The sequence below is a fragment of the Littorina saxatilis genome, linkage group LG8, assembly GCF_037325665.1.
Source record: "Littorina saxatilis isolate snail1 linkage group LG8, US_GU_Lsax_2.0, whole genome shotgun sequence".
NCBI classification, from domain to species: Eukaryota; Metazoa; Mollusca; class Gastropoda; order Littorinimorpha; family Littorinidae; genus Littorina; species Littorina saxatilis.
The window spans coordinates 17,858,232-17,880,278 of NC_090252.1; the positions used below are offsets into that span (position 1 = coordinate 17,858,232).

General features: G+C 44.6%; 1 protein-coding gene across 2 annotated transcripts in view; it reads right to left on the minus strand.

Moving 5' to 3' along the window:
• LOC138972954 (N-alpha-acetyltransferase 50-like) overlaps window positions 1–21,504 on the minus strand; it is a 69,138-nt gene extending 47,634 nt beyond the window's left edge. Inside the window, exons 1-6 of one of the 2 annotated variants that reach the window (XM_070345614.1) lie at window positions 21,316–21,504; window positions 20,383–20,519; window positions 18,822–18,941; window positions 17,644–17,710; window positions 11,565–12,939; window positions 9,877–11,275 (exon numbers count right to left, since the gene is read on the minus strand). In XM_070345614.1, coding sequence (XP_070201715.1) covers window positions 12,762–12,939; window positions 17,644–17,710; window positions 18,822–18,941; window positions 20,383–20,519; window positions 21,316–21,323 — 510 coding nt within the window. In that variant the 5' untranslated portion in view covers window positions 21,324–21,504 and the 3' untranslated portion in view covers window positions 9,877–11,275; window positions 11,565–12,761. Of the gene's footprint in view, window positions 1–8,862; window positions 11,276–11,564; window positions 12,940–17,643; window positions 17,711–18,821; window positions 18,942–20,382; window positions 20,520–21,315 lie in introns of those variants that run through there. The other variant, XM_070345613.1, reaches the window with a different exon arrangement.
• Between the last annotated feature and the right edge of the window lie 543 nt (window positions 21,505–22,047).

The window sequence follows — 22,047 nt, forward strand, 5'->3', positions numbered from 1 at the left end:
AACTGCAACCTTCTCTGTCTTCTTGTCTTTGTTCTTCTGGTCTTTGTTCTTCTGGTCTTTGTTCTTCTCCCCGTAGGCTGTCCTCTCTATGTAGGCGCGCAGCAGGTTGGCATGGTACAGGCGTGCTTTCCCGTTCATGACGATCCTGTAGTCGTTCTGGCCCACCCTCGCTGTCACCTCAAAAGGTCCTTGCCACTGCAGTTGTAGCTTGTTGTGTTTGACAGGTAGAAGTAGTAACACCCGTTCTCCAATCTTGAAGCTGCGCGGCCGTGCCTTGCGGTCGAATCCTCGCGCGTAACGCTGTGCTGCTCTTCCCAGGTTCTCTTGAGCCAGTTTGCAGGTCTCTTCAATCCTGTTCCTGAGTTCTACGATGTAGGTCGCTGTCGTCTGCACCTCCTCGTCAGCTTCTTCGTCTGTCCAAGCCTGACGCAGGATAGCCATGGGACCGCGTACCTGTCTGCCGTACAACAGCTCGAATGGGGAAAAGCCCAAGCTCTCCTGAGGAACCTCGCGGTATGCAAAAAGCAATGCTGGGATGTACCTGTCCCACGTGCGTGGTTTCTCCTGAGCTAGTTTCCTCAGCATGGTCTTCAAGGTGCCATTGAACCTCTCCACCAGTCCGTTGCACTGAGCATGGTAAGGAGTGGTGAAGTGCTGCTCCAGTGATAGCAGTCGTGCTGCCTCCGCCATCACTCCTCCCGTGAACTGCGTGCCTCTGTCGGTGAGTACCTCTGATGGAATTCCCAGCCGGGACCACATAGTAACCAGAGCCTCAGCTACTCGCGTGGCTTCAATCGATTTCAGAGGGATCGCCTCTGGGTATCGAGTAGCGTAGTCCACCATGGTCAAAATGTATCTGTTTCCGTCCTCAGACGCAGGCAAGATGGGCCCGATGATGTCCACTGCCACCCGACGAAAGGGTTCGTCGATGAGCGGCATCTTTTCTAAGGGGACCTTCCTCACCCTTCCTTTGGCAACCACCTTCTGGCACTTATCGCAGGACGCACAGAAACGTCGGACATCCGTGCAGATGCCTGGCCAGTAAAAGTGGCGCCAGACACGATCCGTGGTCTTCTTGGTGCCAAGATGACCTCCCAGAATCGAGTCATGTGCCGTTGCCATGACACCCTCGCGAAACTCGCGAGGCACGACAACCTGTTTGAATGCACCTTCCTTGTTGCTGAACTCACGGTAGAGCAACTTCTTGTCCCTGAGGAACCTTGACCTCCCATGCTTCCCGCTCAGCTTCACCTTCCCCGACTTCGCGTGCTCCCGAGGAGTAGCTAAGGTCGGGTCAGAATCCTGAGCCTTCGCGAGAAGCGCGGGGGTCACGTTCCCCAGGGCAGCTCGTGCAGCAGGTAGGGGTTTGAGAGGTTTGTCCTCTCGCTCCGCCTGTGCCCGCGTGAGCACTGAAATGACGTCGGGAGACCGATAAACGGGAACCTCCCTGGTGACGCCGTCCACAAACTGAACCCGGTTTCCAATGAGCAAGTCGCATGGAGGATCGTCCATGACGACGGCCACAATGGTCCCCGTGAACAACGGGGTTACGACCTTGATCACTGCCGTGTTCAAGTCGTAAGCGTGAGATGCCTCGGCCATTCTCACCCTGATGCTGTCTCCTGTGTAGGCCATAGCTGGAACTAGACTCGCCCGAACCACTATCATGTCTGCTCCTGTGTCCCGCAGACCTTCGCCCTTCACTCCGTTAACGTAGACGTTGCAGTGGGGCTGGAAATGCTTCCTGGAGCACGGAACGCAGAGTTGTGGAATTGTGCATGAGCTCGTGACGTCCCTGAACTCCTCACTGCCAACGAAGTGAACGCCCTTCTGGTCAGCCTGTCTCTTGTGGCAGTCCTTCTTCACGTGGCCCCGCTTGTTGCAGTAGTAACACTGGATGTCAGTTCTGGAACTTGATCCTTTGTGTCCCTGATCGTCCTTCCCGTCCTTGGGTCCTGAAGAACCCGAATTTCCCGATTTTCCTGGCCGTGAGCCTGAGGATTTGCCGGAGATCGCCTGGGCGTCCTCGTGTACTCTGATCCAGTCGGCTGCTTCCTGAGTAGTCTTAGGCTGGTGTTCCTGCACGAAGGTCACCACCTCAGGTCGCAGGCTGGACATCAGTTGCTCCATGACAATGAGGTCGGCAAGGTCGTTGACGGTCCAGTCCTTTTCGGCCATCTCCACCCAGCGCCGCAGGTAGAGATTAAGGCGTGCCACAAACTGATGACTCAGCTCGCCGCTCAGTCTCTTGCTGTTACGCAGACGTCGTCTGTAGGCTTCCGCAGTCAGGTTGAAGCGCTGGAGTAACGCCTTCTTTAGTGCCTGATAGTTTCTCGCCTCGTCGTCCTCCAAAGCGTTGTAGAGCTGCAATGCGCGTCCCTTTAAGCAGGTGCTAAGGCGGCTAGCCCACGTGGCCTCTTCCCACTTCTGGTCGGATGCAATGCGCTCAAACCGGCGTAAAAAGTCGTCGAGCTCGTCCTTGTCATCGTCGAACGTCGGCAGTCTCGTACGGTCGGCAACAAACGTCGGCGCGCTAGCCTGAGTAAGCGTACCCTTCTCTGCCTGTAGCCTAGCTAGTTCTAGCTGGTGTTCGCGATCCGCCTGTTTGTCCTGCCTGTCACGTTCGGCCTGTCGTTCTTGTCTCTCAAGCTCGTCTTTCTTATCCTGTCTGTCACGTTCGGCCTGTCGTTCGGCCTGTCGTTCTCTTTCTTGTCTGTCAAGCTCGTCTTTCTCTTTCTTTTCTTGTCTGTCCCGTTCGGCCTGTCGTTCTTGTCTGTCAAGCTCGTCTTTCTTGTCTTGTCTGTCACGTTCGTCCTTCTTGTCCTGTCTGTCACGTTCGGCCTGTCGTTCTTGTCTGTCAAGCTCTTCTTTTCTCGTCTGTCGCTCTATGTCTTCCTTACGTTCTAACTCCTTGCGCTTAAGCAAACTACGCGCTCTAACGCGTGCGTCTCGCTCTGTCTGTTCCTCACTACCAGGAGTCTCAAAAGTTAATCTCTTCGTAGGAGATCCCCCTGTAGCCATGGTTAGTTTAGCAAAGCTTTATCACAAAAGTAAGTCTAACGCAGCTATAGCTAGAACACGCGGTGATAAAATGGATACAAAAATCCAGCAAGCGGAAAATGCAGAAGAAAAATCCAAACGGTGTAGAACAAATCGCGTAGCCTACTTTATGGCTGCTTTTTGCGGTGAAACAAAGTGTTTCCCACAGCCGTGGCCTACTTTATCGGCTGCTTTTTGCGGTGAAACAGAGTGTCTCCCACAGCCTTGGTTAGGACAGAAGTCCTCGGACCCTTCCCCCCCAAAATTCCAACAAAGTCAAAATATGGAGAAAAATCCAAGTAAAACAAGACGGTAGAAATGTAACCTGTTACAGAATGCGAAACAACAATGTAGAGAAAACTGAGTAAAACGAATAACAAATCCGCTAACCCCGCTCAGCTCTCTGCAACGGTAAACTCTGAACGTACAACAAAGATTCACAAACAAAGGAAAGGGAGGTAATCACAGTTAGCGCATACAATAACTCACAAATTACAATTTACATTTCCTGCAAGATGTGAATCGCTTAAGGTGTGGTATATGATCAAAACTATACAAAAAAGGGTAGCACCAAGCAGAAAATAAGTCGAGCACTGACGAGATTATCTGCTCTTAGTTATCCTTAATTGGTGGGTCTTTATCAGTTGGAAATTAACTGAGTAAATCCCGGCTTGGCCCCCATGTGTCACGTTTCAATATATCACTTAAGGTGATTATGAACCGGTTAATTACTACTAATTAACTAACCACACCACGATCCACTCTCGCAGTCATACAATTAAATAGAGTCAACAAAAGTATAAGTTTCAGACGCCTGTTTATGTATAAACTCTCCACCTCCCTCGAGCCTTCACTCAAAATATGTTCCTTTTACGTTCTCAACACGTAAAAAACCAGTGTTCACTGACAAAATGCCAGTATTATGTAGAAAATTATAGGAACACGCTGAACCCGTGTAAATATAGTTAAATGCGAATGTTCTGTCCGAAAAGCTCTAGTTCGTGCAGGTGTCCACACCCCACGTTGTCACTACTCCAATGAAATCATAGATACGAAAAGACAACGGTGGTCAACGGGGTGCGTACGACATGGTGCACTTAGCTTTATCTCTGCTGCTGCTGCTTAGCCGGTATGCTGGTTAGTCGGTTCGCTGGTTAGCCGGTCCGCTGGTTAGCCGGTTCGCTGGTTAGCCGGTCCGCTGGTTAGCCGGTCTCCTGGTTAGCGTAGCTTCAACGTGCAACAGTTCCCGCCAGAGTCAGCCGTGCAGATGTTACAGGAATGTAACGAAGCGAGGCGAACGAAGGCTGCAAACAGAAAGCATCGGTGCACTAAACATGTCAGCTACCCCTCACCCACCACCTTAAAACATGTCATCTTTAAATATCTCATCGAGCACGTGGGCCTGCACAAAACTGACTTTTTACAACAACAAAACAGCCATTTTCCGTCCTTCTCTCCCTATCTGCAAAAACCATATACAGATTAGTATTTTAGCGTCACAGAGAGTTAATTATGCGCTAACCTGGAAAGAACAACAGAGAGTATTTCATTCCACAACACAGACTCATCAACAGCGTTAAATAATGATTTATTACCTCAAAAGCCTATGATTGTAACTCTCAATGGAAGCAAAGTCCGCTTCCTCCCTGGAACAATCTCTGTTCGTCAACAGTGACCAAAAACGTCCAGAACCCCTTGTCGAATCCTTATGCGAAAGCCATCGCCGACGAAGGAAAGTTGACGACTTGTCCTCAGCAAAATATGTGGCAGTGTGAAGGAAATAACCGGTGGAAGCTCCCCTAGAGTGCCGAATACAATATTCGGTGAAAAACCATCATACTCTAGAAACTGTGTATTAGATCCTTCCCCTTCTGCCGCTGGGTGTCAAGTGTCCCGTATATGTGTCTCAGACAGACAACCTAGCCAAATACACGTGACTGACCTTGTCACAAAAACCAGTCCAGCTATACACAATTCTGCCTCCCCAAGCAGAAAAAAGACACGAGAAACTCAATCCCTGAAAATCCCGTGCGCGCTGTCAGCGAAAAACCGTCAGCTCTATGACAGCAGAAACCTCCACTGTAAAACTCGTGCGTTTCAAAACATCCGTGTTCATTAAGCGCTGTCAGCAAACTCTGCTGTGTCCAATATCACGCACAGGCGCTTTCTATCATAACCGACCAAGAACAGGCACTCCACTGAGTGACGCTTTCCTGGTCTCTGTCACCCGATCGTGACAACGGCCTATTATTCCAAGTCACACGGGTATTTGGTGGACTTTTTTTTTATTTTTATTTTTTTATCTATGCCTATACATTTTTTTGCCAGGGAAGACCCGTTTGTCAATCGTGGGATCTTTAACGTGCACACCCCAATGGGAAGGGACCTCGGTTTTTCGTCTCATCCGAAAGACTAGCACTTGATCAATTGAACCCACCACCTGGGCTAGGAAAGGGTGAAGAAAATTGCTTACACCCCGACCCAGGGCCGAACTCGCAACCTCTCGCTTCCGAGGCATGTGCACTTTACCACTCGGCCACCCTTTCCCTCTAATCAGGTCTAAAAAAAGGAGGGAGTCTTAAAATGGGGGTAAATTTACAGAGGTTATCAACAAAAAGTTTAAGAAAAACGGCCGGGTCTTAAAAAGGAGGAAGTTTTAAATTGGGGGGTCTTAAAAGGGAGGTTCCACTGTATAACACTGTGGACTGGGTGGCCGAGTGGAAACGACTGGGTGGCCGAGAGGACTGGGAGGCCGAGTGGAAACGCACTTACGCTCGGAAGCGAGAGGTTGCGAGTTGGACCCTGGGTCGGGGCGTTAGCAATTTTCTCCCCCCTTTCCTAACCTAGGTGGTGGGTTCAAGTGCTAGTCTTTCGGATGAGACGAAAAACCGAGGTCCCTTCGTGTACACTACATTGGGGTGTGCACGTTAAAGATCCCACGATTGACAAAAAGGTCTTTTCTGGCAAAATTGTATAGGCATAGATAACATCGTCCACCAAAATACCCGTGTGACTTGGAATAATAGGCCGTGAAAAGTAGGATATGCGCCGAAATGGCTGCGATCTGCTGGCCGATGTGAATGCGTGATGTATTGTGTACAAAAAATTCCATCTCACACGGCAGAAATAAATCCCTGCGCCTTGAATATGTGCGCGATATAAATTGCATAAAAATGAAAAATAAAATAAAAAATAAATAAATCCCTGCGCTTAGAACTGTACCCACGGAATACGCGCGATATAAGCCTCATATTGATTGATTGATTGATATATTGTTTACCTGTTGCCCAATACTGAGCCCTGGCCACCCACAGACCCACTTTAACCAACTTAATAACTCAAAACTCCACTAGCTCGCTGAGCTTAAAACGTCCACAAGGGCCCAGTTAATGAATTGGAAGAAGACGAAGAAGATTTGAACCACTGCTTCGTCACCCGATTGCGGTCGGCCAAACGCGGTGCCGGTAGAGGGCAGCACTGTAATCGGACAACTCTTCTTGCGCAGAGGCGGCATGGTCGGCCGACTGAAATCTTGTTCATGAAACTCGAAATCGTCGGATTATTACAATGGAACCCCCCTTTTAATACCCCCCCCCCCCACCCCCTCCAATTTAAGACTCCTTCCTTTTTAAAACCTTGTTGTCTCAGACTTTTTGATCATAAGGCAAACAAAAAAAAGTCTGTTTATTATTATTATTATTATAGTGAGTATTTCTACGCACCTCCCAGAGGGGAGGCTCATGGCGTTTACAATATGCCGTGTGAGATGGAATTTTTTACACAATATATCACGCATTCACATCGGCCAGTCAAATCTCAAGCGTGTTAGGCAAGTATATACTTTTCACGGCCTATTATTCCAAGTCACACGGGTATTTGGTGGACATTTTTATATATATATATGTCTATACAATTTTGCCAGGAAAGACCCTTTTGTCAATCGTGGGATCTTTAACGTGCACACCCCAATGTAGTGTACACGGGACCTCGGTTTTTCATCTCATCCGAAAGACTAGCACTTGAACCCACCACCTAGGTTAGGAATGGGGGGAGAAAATTGCTAACGCCTTGACCCAGGGTCGAACTCGCAACCTCTCGCTTCCGAGGCAAGTGCGTTTACCACTCGGCCACCCAGACTCTTTACGGTAACATAGGCCAAAAAAAAATTAGGGTCGGTAGGTCGGGATTTTTTTAAATTTTTTCTCCCCAAAAAACATTTTTAAGTTATTTTGCCAAAAAACAAAGACTTTTTTTTCCACACTGAATGCCAAAAAAAGTCTAGGGTCGCGCGAAAAAATAGGGTCGGTCGGGTGGGTTTTTTGCTCTGTAAAAATTACCCCAACTTTATTAAGACTCCCTTCTTTTCAGACCTGGTTTTCTCAGGTTGTTGAAGGGGTTTCACTGCACTATATTTCGTTCACGGTGCAACTGCAGTTGTATGGCTGGCCCATGAACGCGGCCCCTGTGCAGTGTCCAGTGGGGGGGGGGGGGGGGGGGGGCTGATTGTGGCCTGAACACACACTGATTGCCGCTTCCCCGCGCTGCCTTCTGTCAAAGATACTGACTCTACTGCTACAGCAGAGTATCTTTGCTTCTACGTATCTTCCACCGCCAGGCTTGATTGACTATGCTCTTTGGGATGGTGACTGGAGGTATGTAGGGAAAAAAAGGGGGGGGGGGGGGGGGAGGGGGTGTTGGCTCCTGATCTGAACTTTCTCCTTAACGGCTGTCCTTATCCAATTTTTTGCTTATCTGATCACAGGCGGAAGGTATCGTCCACTGGACTACTACTATCACAGAAAGATATGTACAGCAGTCGTCCAGTGGCAAAGGGAAATAACTCGATAGCAGCGGAAAGTTTCTCTCTCACAGTGTTAGCTCCCATTGGAATGATAGTGTTAGCAAAAGCGAATTCTTATTTTAAAACTCCACGTGCATGTCTCTCTGTTTCTGTTTCCCAAGGTTGGTCTGCTGTACTATTTGAATCTGCACACACACATTCTGATTCATACTCACACACACACACACTCACAGAAACACGTACACACACACAAACAAACAAACACTCACAGAAACACGTACACACACACACACAGGGTGTGATTTCATGGAAACAAAGTGGAACCTCCCTATACTTAATTAAAGTTTTCATTGCACAGGGTGACTGCAGCAAAAAAAGCAGAGTCCATTTTTCTTTTAGGTTTCTGTGCATTTTATTGTACACTAGTGATCGAAGTGCTTTCACGCATGTGGGCTTGACTTGCCGAAATATCTCGGGTAGTATGTGACAAATAAATTGTCTGAAATGTGGCTCTTTGTGTCAAACTCTGGTAGTGGTAGAACAACTTAAACATAACCCTCACACACACACAGGCACAAACATACATACAGGCACAGGGTTTAGCCTGGGAGAGAGAGGCAATGGGACATTTGTCCCACTCAACCAAATTCCGATGGGACATAGTCGAAGGCAAGAAGCGCCAAAGAGGCCTGTACGCGTTTTGACCAAAGATGCAAAATAGTGCAATATGGTGCCATCTGAGAATTAGCCGCTATATCGTGTTGTGTGTGTGTGTGTGTGTGTGTGTGTGTGTAATCCAATGTAAAGTGTACATTTGGTGGCGCAGTGGTACGTAATCTCAATGCGCCCTTTGACGCACTGAAGCGAATTGTGATGGGACATTTTCAGATTTAATGCGCCAATAGCGCAGGGCGCACTAGTGAATGAAACCCTGCAGGCACACACACACACAAACACACACACTAATGATCAAAACACAAATAACCAGAGACACAAAGGAAAATGCATCAGAACACAATTCAAAGATCTCTGGAGATTTATTCATATTAACTCCCACAGACATGATGAAATCTACAGGTAAACATCTAATTCTCTCCAAGACAACATCACTCATTATGTAATCTGTTGTCAGAAAATGGTGAAGGAAAAAAGAAAGAAAAAAAGAAGAGAAAAACAATTGTAAAATTAACAGCTGAACAATTTTGCACAGAAGTTTATGTACACCGTTTTAAGAAAGACAAACACACACACAAAACAAAAACATACAAGAACAGAAGAAGAAAGATTTATGTACAGGGATAACACAAAGCAATACATTTAAATCCACACATGCTTGAGTTAAAACATTGTCCTGATGCACTGGTACCTGCATTTTTATACCTCCAGAAATATGGAAACTTTCAGTTATTAACAAGATGGAATCTTTAACCTTTGCCCGGTGGTAGTGGGTCCGTGTGGATCGAGAAGGGTGTTTAATTGCAAATATCTCTTAAACTAGTTGGAATTTTTAAATGACCTTTTAAGAATGCCTCAGGCACCTAAAATGCTCTTATGTCCTAAAGTGTCAGCGAGAATGAATACAAAAAAAAAAAAAAAAGGTCAAATTTAGACTACAAACATTGTGGGGCCGTGCGGACCCATGTTTCTCAAAGAAGGAAAAGCGTGCAACTTTGAGAAGCATGGGTCTGCACGGCCCCACGATGTCTTCTGCGTGTAGTTGCTAACTCGGACTGGCGAAGGTTAAACTGAGATGAATTTACTCAATCAATCAATCAATCTGAGGCTTATATCGCGCGTATTCCGTGGGTACAGTTCTAAGCGCAGGGATTTTTAAAAAAATTTTTATGCAATTTATATTGCGCACATATTCAAGGCGCAGGGATTTATTTATGCCGTGTGAGATGGAATTTTTTTACACTATACATCACGCATTCACATCGGCCAGCAGATCGCAGCCATTTCGGCGCATATCCTACTTTTCACGGCCTATTATTCCAAGTCACACGGGTATTTTGGTGGACATTTTTTATCTATGCCTCTACAATTTTGCCAGGAAAGACCCTTTTGTCAATGTGGGATCTTTAACGTGCACACCCCAATGAAGTGTACACGATTTTTCGTCTCATCCGAAAGACTAGCACTTGAACCCACCACCAAGGTTAGGAAAGGGGGGAGAAAATTGCTAACGCCCTGACCCAGGGTCGAACTCGCAACCTCTCGCTTCCGAGCGCAAGTGCGTTACCACTCGGCCACCCACTGACACCATGTGAAGAAAATCAGAAAAAACATGAGGTCCTGGATGCAGAAGAAAGGTTTCAGTGTATCCACATTCTCACACCCGCACAGGCCTGAAAGTGGTGAGTATTTTACTCACCATGAAACATGTAAATGGCGAGTAGAAATGTAAATCTGCTCGCCAAATGCGAGTAAAGTTGCTGAAACAAATGGTTGGTTTGCTGAGTAAAAATGCAAAAATGTGCTCTCTGGCTAGTAAATTATGAGAAGTACTAACCAAAGGCCAGTGCCTCATTTCGTGGACTTTTAGCGCTGCTGCCACAAACAGGCTGATCAAGGCAACGCAGGCCATAAATTTACCCTCCTCACAATATGGAATAAAATAAAGACCTGTATGTATTAACAGTAGATTTTCAGCCTAATATAGCAGAATTAGCTTTAGCGTTTAAAGAAGGTGACAATCTGGCTACAAAATACAGGAGTTAGTGGCATATAAAGGTAACAGATTATGTTATTCTTCTGCGTTCGATATGATGGGGTATCAATATTACAAGTACAGTTATTATCATCTAAACCGAATCAGACACGAATTCTTCCCCTGCCAACAGCCAGTAGACAATCGGTTGAACATCGTACAAAGGGGAAGGTACGCATTAACTTTTCACAAATCTCACACCTAAAACGGTGTCCCTGCATGCTTCAAAACATTGCCAGACTCTACCTGGCTACGCTTCAAATATGGGACTCGCACATAGCAGAACAAGTCGACTCTCTCACACAGTTATATCTACACATCAAGCAGGTAAACTTACAGGCTATACCAACATCACAAAACTCTTACACAACTTTGGCTTCTAGACGTGAAGTAGCTGTACAAAGTCCTCTCTTCACGGCTTCTACCGGCCATCTTGCTATTTTAAAAACTAGTGTGTCCGTTGTTTTCCAGCTTTCTAGCATAGCCCTAGTCCTCTGCCAGGATATTTCAGCTGAATATGGGTAGCACACTATGTACAACTACATTCACACTACACCAGTACTCCCACCAATTTGGCAGAACAAATCGGGAAACAAAAAGAGTCTTCAATAGTTGTTTTTTCTCTGTAGTTTAACTCCCTTCCTTTTTACGCTTACTTATAAGACTTGATTAAATTGGGTCTTTCCTTTTTGTGTTTATTTATAAGACTTGATCAATCTTGGTCTCTAAGGCCCAAAAAAATAATAGGTGTGGTTACGGTAACATAGCCAAAAAAAATAGGGTAGGAAGGTAGGCAATCACTTTTTTTTTTTTAACTTTTTTTTCTAATGTGTACAAATTAAACCTACTTGACAGGGAAATAAGTGTGCGACTCGGGCGCTTTCTCTTTCATTGGGTTTTCTGCACTCGTTTTTTTGTGTATTTTTTTGACAAATGTAATAAAAAGTTATAGGGTCGGCCCCCAAAAATAGGGTAGGTCGGGTTACCGTAACCACACATATTTTTTTTTTAGGCCTAAACAACAGGAAACTGACACTGTTCACACACGCTGGTCACTCTATGGTCAAACCGGTTCCAAAACCCATGACTTGCAAAAAGTAACAATTCTTACTTTGTGAACAATGCTCTGTTCTTATCCTCAAAACTCTTCAAATATCAAGACAGAAGAATTTTAAAAATATCTTTTAATAAGACGCACTGGACTCACCTAATCGTTTACCTTCACATTCTTGACCAGCCTACAGAACTAAGACAAATGACAAACAAGTCGCGTAAGGCGAAAATACAACATTTAGTCAAGCTGTCGAACTCACAGAATGAAACTGAACGCAATGCAATTTTTCAGCAAGACCGTATACTCGTAGCATCGTCAGTCCACCGCTCATGACAAAGGCAGTGAAATTGACAAGAAGAGCGGGGTAGTAGTTGCGCTGAGAAGGATAGCACGTTTTTCTGTACCTCTCTTCGATTTAACTTTCTGAACGTGTTTTTAATCCAAACATATATCTATATGTTTTTGGAATCAGGAACCGACAAGGAAGAAGAGGAAAGTGTTTTTAAAATTGATTTGGAAAATTTAATTTTGATCATAATTCTTATATTTTTAATTTTCAGAGCTTGTTTTTAATCCAAATATAACATATTTATATGTTTTTGGAATCAGAAAATGATGAAGAATAAGATGAACGTAAATTTGGATCGTTTAAAAAAATTATTTTTTTTTTTTTACAATTTTCAGATTTTTAATGACCAAAGTCATTAATTAATTTTTAAGCCACCAAGCTGAAATGCAATACCGAAGTCCGGCCTTCGTCGAAGATTGCTTGGCCAAAATTTCAATCAATTTGATTGAAAAATGAGGGTGTGACAGTGCCGCCTCAACTTTTACAAAAAGCCGGATATGACGTCATCAAAGATATTTATCGAAAAAATGAAAAAAACGTCCGGGGATATCATACCCCGGAACTCTCATGTCAAATTTCATAAAGATCGGTCCAGTAGTTTACTCTGAATCGCTCTACACACACACACGCACACACACACAGACACACATACATCACGACCCTCGTCTCGATTCCCCCTCTATGTTAAAACATTTGGTCAAAACTTGACTAAATGTAAAAACAGAGCATTTGATAATGTCAATGGTGGTAACAAGCGTCTCTTCACACAAGCACACGTCACTCTTACACAGGTAGAGGGAGACGACTCTCAGGACTTCTGCTCCACCTCTCCGTTCTCCTCGGTCTTGGGGACGCGGAAAGTTTTCTGCAGGACGTAGGCATCGGCGGGTTCGATCCTCTTGTAGTAGTTCTTCTTCTCCTCCACGATCTCAAAACCAAACTTCTCGTAGAACTTGATGGCGCCTTCGTTGTTTACTTGAACATGCCTGAAATCCACAACATCACAGTTTGGTCACTTGAACACGGTTGACATTAGTACTAGTAGTTACAACTTCATCAAATCGTCTTAGCCATACATGCCTGAAACCAGTGACGGCACAGTTTTTTTTCTCTTAACCCGTTAGCTGCCTGACGATATTTTGTAAATAGGGGAACCCCCTTTTTTAGACCTAAAAAAATTGGGTCTTAAAAAGGAGGGAGTCTTAAAATGGGGTATTTGACAGAGGTTATGAACAGAAAGTCTGAGAAAACAAGGTCTTGAAAATGAGGGAGTCTTAAAATGGGGGTGATTTTGACAGAGGTTATGAACAGAAAGTCTGAGAAAACAAGGTCTTAACAAGAAGAGCAAACGCTCGATCGAGTCACTTTCGCAGTTCTGAATATTATATGAGGCATCAGATGGACAGGAAGAAATTGCTATTCACAACACAATGAGTCACGTTCACATAAAATTTGAGCCCGGTCACTTTTATAGTTTCCGAGAAAAGCCCAACGTTAAGTTGTGTGTTGCCGAACAGAAAAGGCTAGTTATCTCCCTTGTTTTTCTGATAACGTTCGTAAAAGGCTACAGATGTAAATACTTTGATGTAAAGAATAATCCTACAAAGTTTCAATCACATCCGATGAACTTTGTCAAAGATATAAAATGTCTAATTTTTCCTTTGACGCTGACCTGTGACCTTGAAAAAGGTCAAAGGTCAACGAAACCATCGTTAAAGTGTAGAGGTCATTGGAGGTCACGACTAAACAAAATATGAGCCCGATCGCTTTGATAGTTTCCGAGAAAAGTCCAACGTTAAGGTGGTGTCTACGGACGGCCGGCCGGCCGGACGGCCGGCCGGACAGACTAACACTGACCGATTACATAGAGTCACTTTTTCTCAAGTGACTCAAAAATGAGGGAATTATAAAAGGGGGTTCCACTGTATACAGTAGAACTCCCCCTTAGCGACCCCCCCTGTTTACGACCACCCCCTTTTTACGACCGATTTTGCTACCACGGATGCATTCTACTACATAATGAACCCCCAGTGAACGACTCACCCCAAAACGCGACTTACGACCGAGCTTTTGGGAGTGAATTACGACTTTCGCGCATTTGTAGTCGAGCAGACGAAAACAATACATGGCGGTTCTTGCTCCTCAAACTATCGCGAGACGAAAAAAATAAAAATTCGCGCACGATAGAATCCGCGGCGACTTCCTTAGGAGTCGGGAAGACGCAAATCCTGTGTATCGTCAAGGATAATGACCCAAAACGCGACTTACGACCGAGCTTTTTGGGATGATTTACGACTTTTGCGCATATTTTGAGCAGACGAAAACACAACATGGCGGCTCTCGCCCCTCCAACTATCGCGAGAAGAAATAACAAGAAGGGCAAAGCCCATACGACTCACATGCTTGACCTTGACCTTTACATGACCTTGACCTTCAGGGTCAAGGTCAAATAACTAAACCTAGCATGGAACACAAAGCTGTTAATTCAAGACATAGGAAGTACAATGGTGCTTATTGGCTCTTTCTACCATGAGATATGGTCACTTTTAGTGGTTCACTACCTTATTTTGGTCACATTTCATAAGGGTCAAAGTGACCTTGACCTTGATCATATGTGACCAAATGTGTCTCATGATGAAAGCATAACATGTGCCCCACATAATTTTTAAGTTTGAAACAGTTATCTTCCATAGTTCAGGGTCAAGGTCACTTCAAAATATGTATACAATCCAACTTTGAAGAGCTCCTGTGACCTTGACCTTGAAGCAAGGTAAACCAAACTGGTATCAAAAGATGGGGTTTACTTTGCCCTATATATCATATATAGGTGAGGTATTCAATCTCAAAAACTTCAGAGAAAATGTGAAAAATGTGAAAAATAGCTGTTTTTTAGACAACATTTATGGCCCCTGCGACCTTGACCTTGAAGCAAGGTCAAGATGCTATGTATGTTTTTTGGGGCCTTGTCATCATACACCATCTTGCCAAATTTGATACTGATAGACTGAATAGTGTCCAAGAAATATCCAACGTTAAAGTTTTCCGGACGGACGGACGGACGTCCGGACGGACGGACGGACGACTCGGGTGAGTACATAGACTCACTTTTGCTTCGCATGTGAGTCAAAAACGAAATCTCGCGCGCGCGAGATCCTGATACATCCGGTGTTTCTCTGCACGCTATCTTGTCACGACGACTGTCTTGTTGACAAACGAAGATTCGCGAAAGAAAAAGAAAAGCGCCGACTCTTGAGTAGAGAGCTAATAAAGTAATCGCTAATCGAGCGAAGTGGCAATCCGCGGCGACTTCCTTGGGAGTCGGGAATACGAAAATCCTGTGTGTCGTCAAGGATAATGACTTGGTGTTATCTAGATGGTGAGAAGGATAGCGAAGCGAAAGTACGCAAAGAGAGGAGCCTGTACGAAGACCTCAACGATCGTGGTCAAGTTTAGCGATGCAAGGCGACGAATCATTCATATGAGCGGAAAGATGATTCGGGAGAAAAGTCGTTATGCTTTCTATCGAGTTAGGACATTCGGATTTTACTGGTTGCGCCACAATGTCAAATGTGCTTCACTCAGCGGGGAGCAAGTATTACGCCATGAGTAAATTTTCTTTGAAATTTGAGTTCAAGTTGTTCTGCTGTAATGTGTTTGGGTGTGTGTGTGTTTTGATATGACAGTAAACTGCAACTGTGTGTTTGTGTGTAAGCATGACAGTACATACAGTAGTACCTGCCATATCCGGTCACCCATTAGTCATTGCAAAGGTGACCGCAAATATCAGGTGGCCGTCCATTACAGGCCCCCTCCTCCTCCAAAAAAAACCCCAAAACACGATCAAGTTTTCATGAAGAAAAGAAAGCGATCATCCATGAGCCGCCGATTCATTGTCTCTGTTAGTTTTGCTTTCGTTTATACATCTTAATTATTTGCGTGTTTAACTCGATCGTCCTGGCTAAGCTATTGTTTCGTATGTTTCTATGTGTGTTGTTTGGATTATTATATATGTATTTGAGTGTCAGATAAACAAGTGTTTCAAACTCACATCAGCTGTGATCGATCCGGAAGTGACTGCCGTAAATGTACATGTATGCGCATGTCTGTATTTACAGTTTGCGCATGCGTAAGTATTCATGTCGTCTGCTCGTGCTGTGCCGTCTGTGCACACAACACACACACACACACACCACAGGCGCTCGCCCGCGAAAGTGACAAGTGGCCGTTAAGTGGCCGCTCCTGTCGAGTAAGAGGGGCACCTTTGGGCAAAAATCTGTGACCGTTGACCGCGTCAGACAGGTTAACGGCAATTAAGAGTCAATTATAGAAGGAAAACTCATTAGTCATGGGAAAGCTGGCCGCTCCGGGCAGGTTCACGCCCACGAAAGGGCCAGAAATGGAAGGGACTACTGTACACTGCAAACAAATTCATGACCGACCGGCCAAAAACTCAAACCCCCCTTTTAAGACCCCCCCTTTTTACGACCTAATTTTCAAGGTTTTTTCAAAGTCGTAAACAGGGGGTTCTACTGTACAGCATTACATGTATTCACCCGAATTGACAACTCATAATGTGCCCTAGATGTATAAATGAATACACTGCACACATTGTTTGTCTGTTATTTATTGAACATTGTGTTGCCCATTGAAGCAAGTTACACAGGATGTCAGCTGACGCCCTACAGGCAGCGAAAGGGTTACACATGGCTCAAACAAGGAGTTACAAGCTGATCAAATCATCTCACCCATACATACAATCAATCAATGAGGCTTATATCGCGCATATTCCGTGGGTACAGTTCTAGGCGCTCTGCAGTGATGCCGTGTGAGATGAAATTTTATACGGCCAGTAGATTGCAGCCATTTCGGCGCATATTTACCTTTCACGGCCTAAATTATTCCAAATCACACGGGTATAGGTAGACAATTATTAACTGTGCCTGAGCAATTTTGCCAGGAAAGACCCTTTTGTCAATCGTGGGATCTTTAACGTGCACACCCAATGTAGTGTACACGGGGGGGGAGGGTTCGGACACCGAAGAGAGTCTGCACACAAAGTTGACTCTGTGAAATAAATTTCCGCCGAACCTGGGATCGAACTCACGCTGACAGCGGCCAACTGAATACAAATCCAACGCGCTACCAACTGAGCTATATTCTTGCAACAGCACAGTTTCAGACATTGAAACTAGGGTGCATGAAAAGTGTGAAAGTGACCTATGACTCCCAGATAATCAGCCCTGAAAGTCAAAAAAGGGTGTTCATACTAGCCTCTGGCTAGTGATTCTGAACATTTACTAGCCAGAGAGAGCAAACTTTACTAGCTGAACCAAAAATGTTTTTTCAGCAACTTTATTTATTCGCATTTGGTGAGTAGATGAACATTTCTACTCGCCAGTTACATGTTTCTACTCGCCATGGCTAGTAAAATACTTGCCACTTTCAGGCCTGATAATAATAAAATTCTGGGCATGAATCATAGAATGATTGTAACTCTGGAGGTCTCAGAACCAGATATCTAAGTGTGACAAACAAACAAACCTATACACTCCCAATTTATATGAGGTCCTAATTTCAGTTCAGATATATCCGAGAGGTCTATTCTTGCTATCCATCTCTGAGCACACTGCCTGGAAAGAATTACAGGTACATGTCTGGCAAACATCAGTAGGAATAACTGTTGCACTTACAGGAAGACGTTGTCCAAATTGCCGTCATCTTCACAGATCTTCAGCACGTGTTCCAGCATTGTCGTGCCTGAGAGAAAAAAATACAATAAATTACGATTACATGAATCATCACTCGTGCATCACTATTGGTATTAAACATACTGCATCATCTTTTTCAACCCCTCATTTATTTTGCACGTGTAGAATAATAGAGTTTGAGGAAAACAACGCAACAAGGAACTCTAGCTCAGTCCATCTGACTTTCTGTCCGCAGATATTGAACTGCAGCATGAAACACAAGACAGAGCCCTGGTTGTACTAACACAGTGTTGTTCCCAGGCCTCGGTCTTCAGTCTTTGACGCATACTTATTTGATCTGACTCATTGGACTGACCGATAGTTTTGACATGTAGAGTCTTTTCTAACCGTCAGTATTTCTACCAAATGGACAAAGCCAGGACAGACCTCGTTTTTTAATCCAGGTCCAGCTGACCTTTTGTCCGCTGAGGCTGGGAGCAACACTGTTCTCAATCTCTGAGCTATTTATTCATTTTCCTTTTTTTCATTACTTTATTGTCCCATCATTGGGAAATTCGGGTCGCTTCCTCCCAGTCACCCTGTGTCTGACGTGTCTGAAAACACCTCTGCGTGGAGGGGTTTTGCAGCCAGGGCAGTGAAGATAGTCTGAAAACACCTCCGCGTGGAGGGGTTTTGCAGCCAGGGCAGTGAAGATAGAGGGAAAATTTTCTCTGCTCGCGCGTCAGCAAGGATGTCTCTGAACTGCAGTGGAAAGCTAGCAGCACCAGAGTCGCGCTACCCCGGTGTATGCGTGTTTAGGTGTAATAAGCCACCTGCACATATGGCAGAATGACCGAGGTCTTTTACGTGTCACAGTGGCGACACGGGCGTGGAACATGGATACCGTCTCTGAGTCTGCTCATAAAGTTGACCCGTGTCCGTCCTGGCCTGGATTCGAACCCAGTCCAGTGCTCTTCCAACTGAGCTACTAAGCCCCCCGATCATTTCTATGAAACAAGCTTCTTCAGTCTGTTAAGCTTCAAATTAATTAGCCAGGTCTACTTCACGATGCTGGCTACACAAAGCTTGCTCTGACACTTGGGAAAAAAATACTTTTTAAAGTCTTCACGAAGTTGACTTCGGCTCAGTTAAGGACAGCGTTAAGGAGAAATGTGCCGCACCAATGCCGAGACGTCTGTAGGGGGCCAGGCAGCCCAGGGTCATGATGTAGAGACGACGCTGGTTCTCCGACGTATCCACACGACAACACACAGCGCCGATCACGATGTCATTGTAGTACGCTGCACACCACAACAAATCACATTTACACAGTGGATGTATTGATGGCAAGAAATGCAATTAGCTCTGTAAGAGTAACCCGACCACTCCACCAACCAAAGAAAGAAAAAGATAAATGTACTTCATGCGTGAAACTGATCAGACTTGAAAATAAGGAAAATGAGGCCGGGTTCCAGGGGCCACCCAGGCCCTGGTGGGGTGCAGGGGCAACGCTCTGCTAGGGGGCCCCCGGAAGAAAACGAAACAAGAAGGGCAAAGCCCATACGACTCACATGCTTTACACATTTTTCCTACCAAAATACATGTGACTTTGACCCAAGGTCAAGGTCATCCAAGGTCATGCAACACAAAGCTGTTAATTCAAGACATAGGAAGTACAATGGTGCTTATTGGCTCTTTCTACCATGAGATATGGTCACTTTTAGTGGTTCACTACCTTATTTTGGTCACATTTTATAAGGGTCAAAGTGACCTTGACCTTGATCATATGTGACCAAATGTGTCTCATGATGAAAGCATAACATGTGCCCCACATAATTTTTAAGTTTGAAACAGTTATCTTCCATAGTTCAGGGTCAAGGTCACTTCAAAATATGTATACAATCCAACTTTGAAGAGCTCCTGTGACCTTGACCTTGAAGCAAGGTAAACCAAACTGGTATCAAAAGATGGGGCTTACTTTGCCCTATATATCATATATAGGTGAGGTATTCAATCTCAAAGACTTCAGAGAAAATGGGAAAAATGTGAAAAATAGCTGTTTTTTAGGCAACATTTATGGCCCCTGCGACCTTGACCTTGAAGCAAGGTCAAGATGCTATGTATGTTTTTTGGGGCCTTGTCATCATACACCATCTTGCCAAATTTGGTACTGATAGACTGAATAGTGTCCAAGAAATATCCAACGTTAAAGTTTTCCGGACGGACGGACGGACGGACGACTCGGGTGAGTACATAGACTCACTTTTGCTTCGCATGTGAGTCAAAAATCAGGCTTGTAAGGGTAAAAGTAGGCCTCTCCTGGTATATCAAACACACAAATTTGCACATTAAACAATGTAACAAATGCCAAGCTGTAGTCCGATAATTCGCGCTCCCAGTGAAACAAAGACTCAGCGATGTCCGGTCACTGTGTTAGGAGAAATACGGATCGGAATTCCTTATTAAACCAATTTCATTTGGCGGAAAATTTTCAGCCATGGTACTTGTTTTACATCTAAAAATAAAATCAATTAAATATCGCCTGTATATTTTTGATCTTTCAAAAAACATTTTCATTTCAAAAGGACAAAATTCGATTTTGCAGACTTTAGCCAGGAAAGTCACTCTGACATCCAAGGGACACAGTTCGCACAATTTTTGGCATGCATTTTTTTTTATGCCCAATGATTTCCACTTACTTGTAAGTTGTATACATGTGGTTTAACCATGTTTTCTACTCACCCAATTTTGCCAGCTCCCCCACTTCCAGCACGTCCTTGTAGAACTTGTCATTGTAGGTGACAGGGAAGACAACTTGGTTCAGTCGCTTCAGCTGCTTGATGTTGTGCTGGGTGATGTCCCCTAGCTCGATCCGACCCCTGAAAACAGTCACTAGATGCATGATCCCATAGACCTGTGCTACAAGGACTGCCCAAGTTTCCATAATTAGAAACTATCTAGCCCTGAACAGTGAATTGCTTTTACAATACATTGATCAAAAGATTACACCCTGTTTCTGATGTGTCTGAAAACACCACCTTTTTCCCCCTAATACTCAATTTGGTGCCATTCGATCATTTGCAACTGTATTTTGTTATCGTGATGTGTTTGCGCGTGCGCGATGTAAAGTGTGCTTAGGTGGGCACAGTTGTACGTAATGTCAGTGCGCCCTTTGGCGTGCTGAAGCCAAAGGGAATTCTAATGGGACATTGGCGCAAGGCGCACTAATAAACGGTACCCTGCCTGCAAACACTCCTACCTGTGCGCTTGCAATAACCTAGCATTCTCGACCATTAACTGACAACATTTTTAGAATGAAAAATACCAACACCAATGAGTCGTGATGATTGTTGAATTCCCAAAACTAAGAAACTTGAAAGTAAAACTATGAATTTGATTTTGATGCTTCAATTTCATTTTCAAGCAGTAAACCGATGTGTAAAACACGCATATTATCACCTACAGATAGCTGTTAGAAGCGTCTTTGGTTCGATAACTAGAACAGATCAACGAGGTAATTTCAGGACCAGGGACTGAACTTGAACCACGAAATCTTGGCATGGGGTTTCCTTGACAACTTTCAGTCACAGCAATTATTAGTTTCAAAACGTTTAACTGCGAGAAGAATAGAGGCAGGTTCTTCGCGATCAGAATCTGTGTATAAATGCAGTTTACCTAGTCATGATGCCCGGTACTGGAAAGCAACTTTAGGACACCTGCAGGCTTCCAAATCTGGTACAGAACTCCACGACCATGCCCCGGTTCCCGCTAGCCGGATGTACGTTCCCAATTATGTCCCTTGAATTGACAATCACGAGACCATCTTTTTACCCATGACCGTCCGCATTATTACTCTGACTTGTATTGTTCTTGCTCGGTCCAGCTCCGTCACTAAGCTTACTGATCACGCGCGTTTGAATCTCTCGTGCTAAAAAAAAACACAAAAAACACTTGCAAACTAGCTTAGAAAATGTCCACTACCCCCCCACCCCCCCACCCCCCTCCAACAAATACACACGGCCGGTGGTACCACCGGGCTACCCTCCACTGACCGAATGCAAAAGTGTAAGGAAGTGATAATTTTTCTGTCAGTTCAGTCACTTTCCCAATTGTGGTAGGTTAGGCTTTGGAAAAACAGAACAAACAAACAAACAAACAAACAGAAGATGTTTTAATGTGTATTGGGTTTAAAAGTCCTAATGTAGCATTATAACACGTATGCCTGTTGTTAGTTGCTTCCACAGTCGTTGTTACATCTTCGTTCTGTTTTAGGTCTGTACGCTTTTATGTAAGTTCTGTTTTATTGTCAGACTTTTTATGTGTAACTATGTGTCTATTAGGCAAAAACAAAAAAAATAGTCTGTTTACGACCCTATTTTTTCGCGCGACCCTAGACTTTTTTTTGGC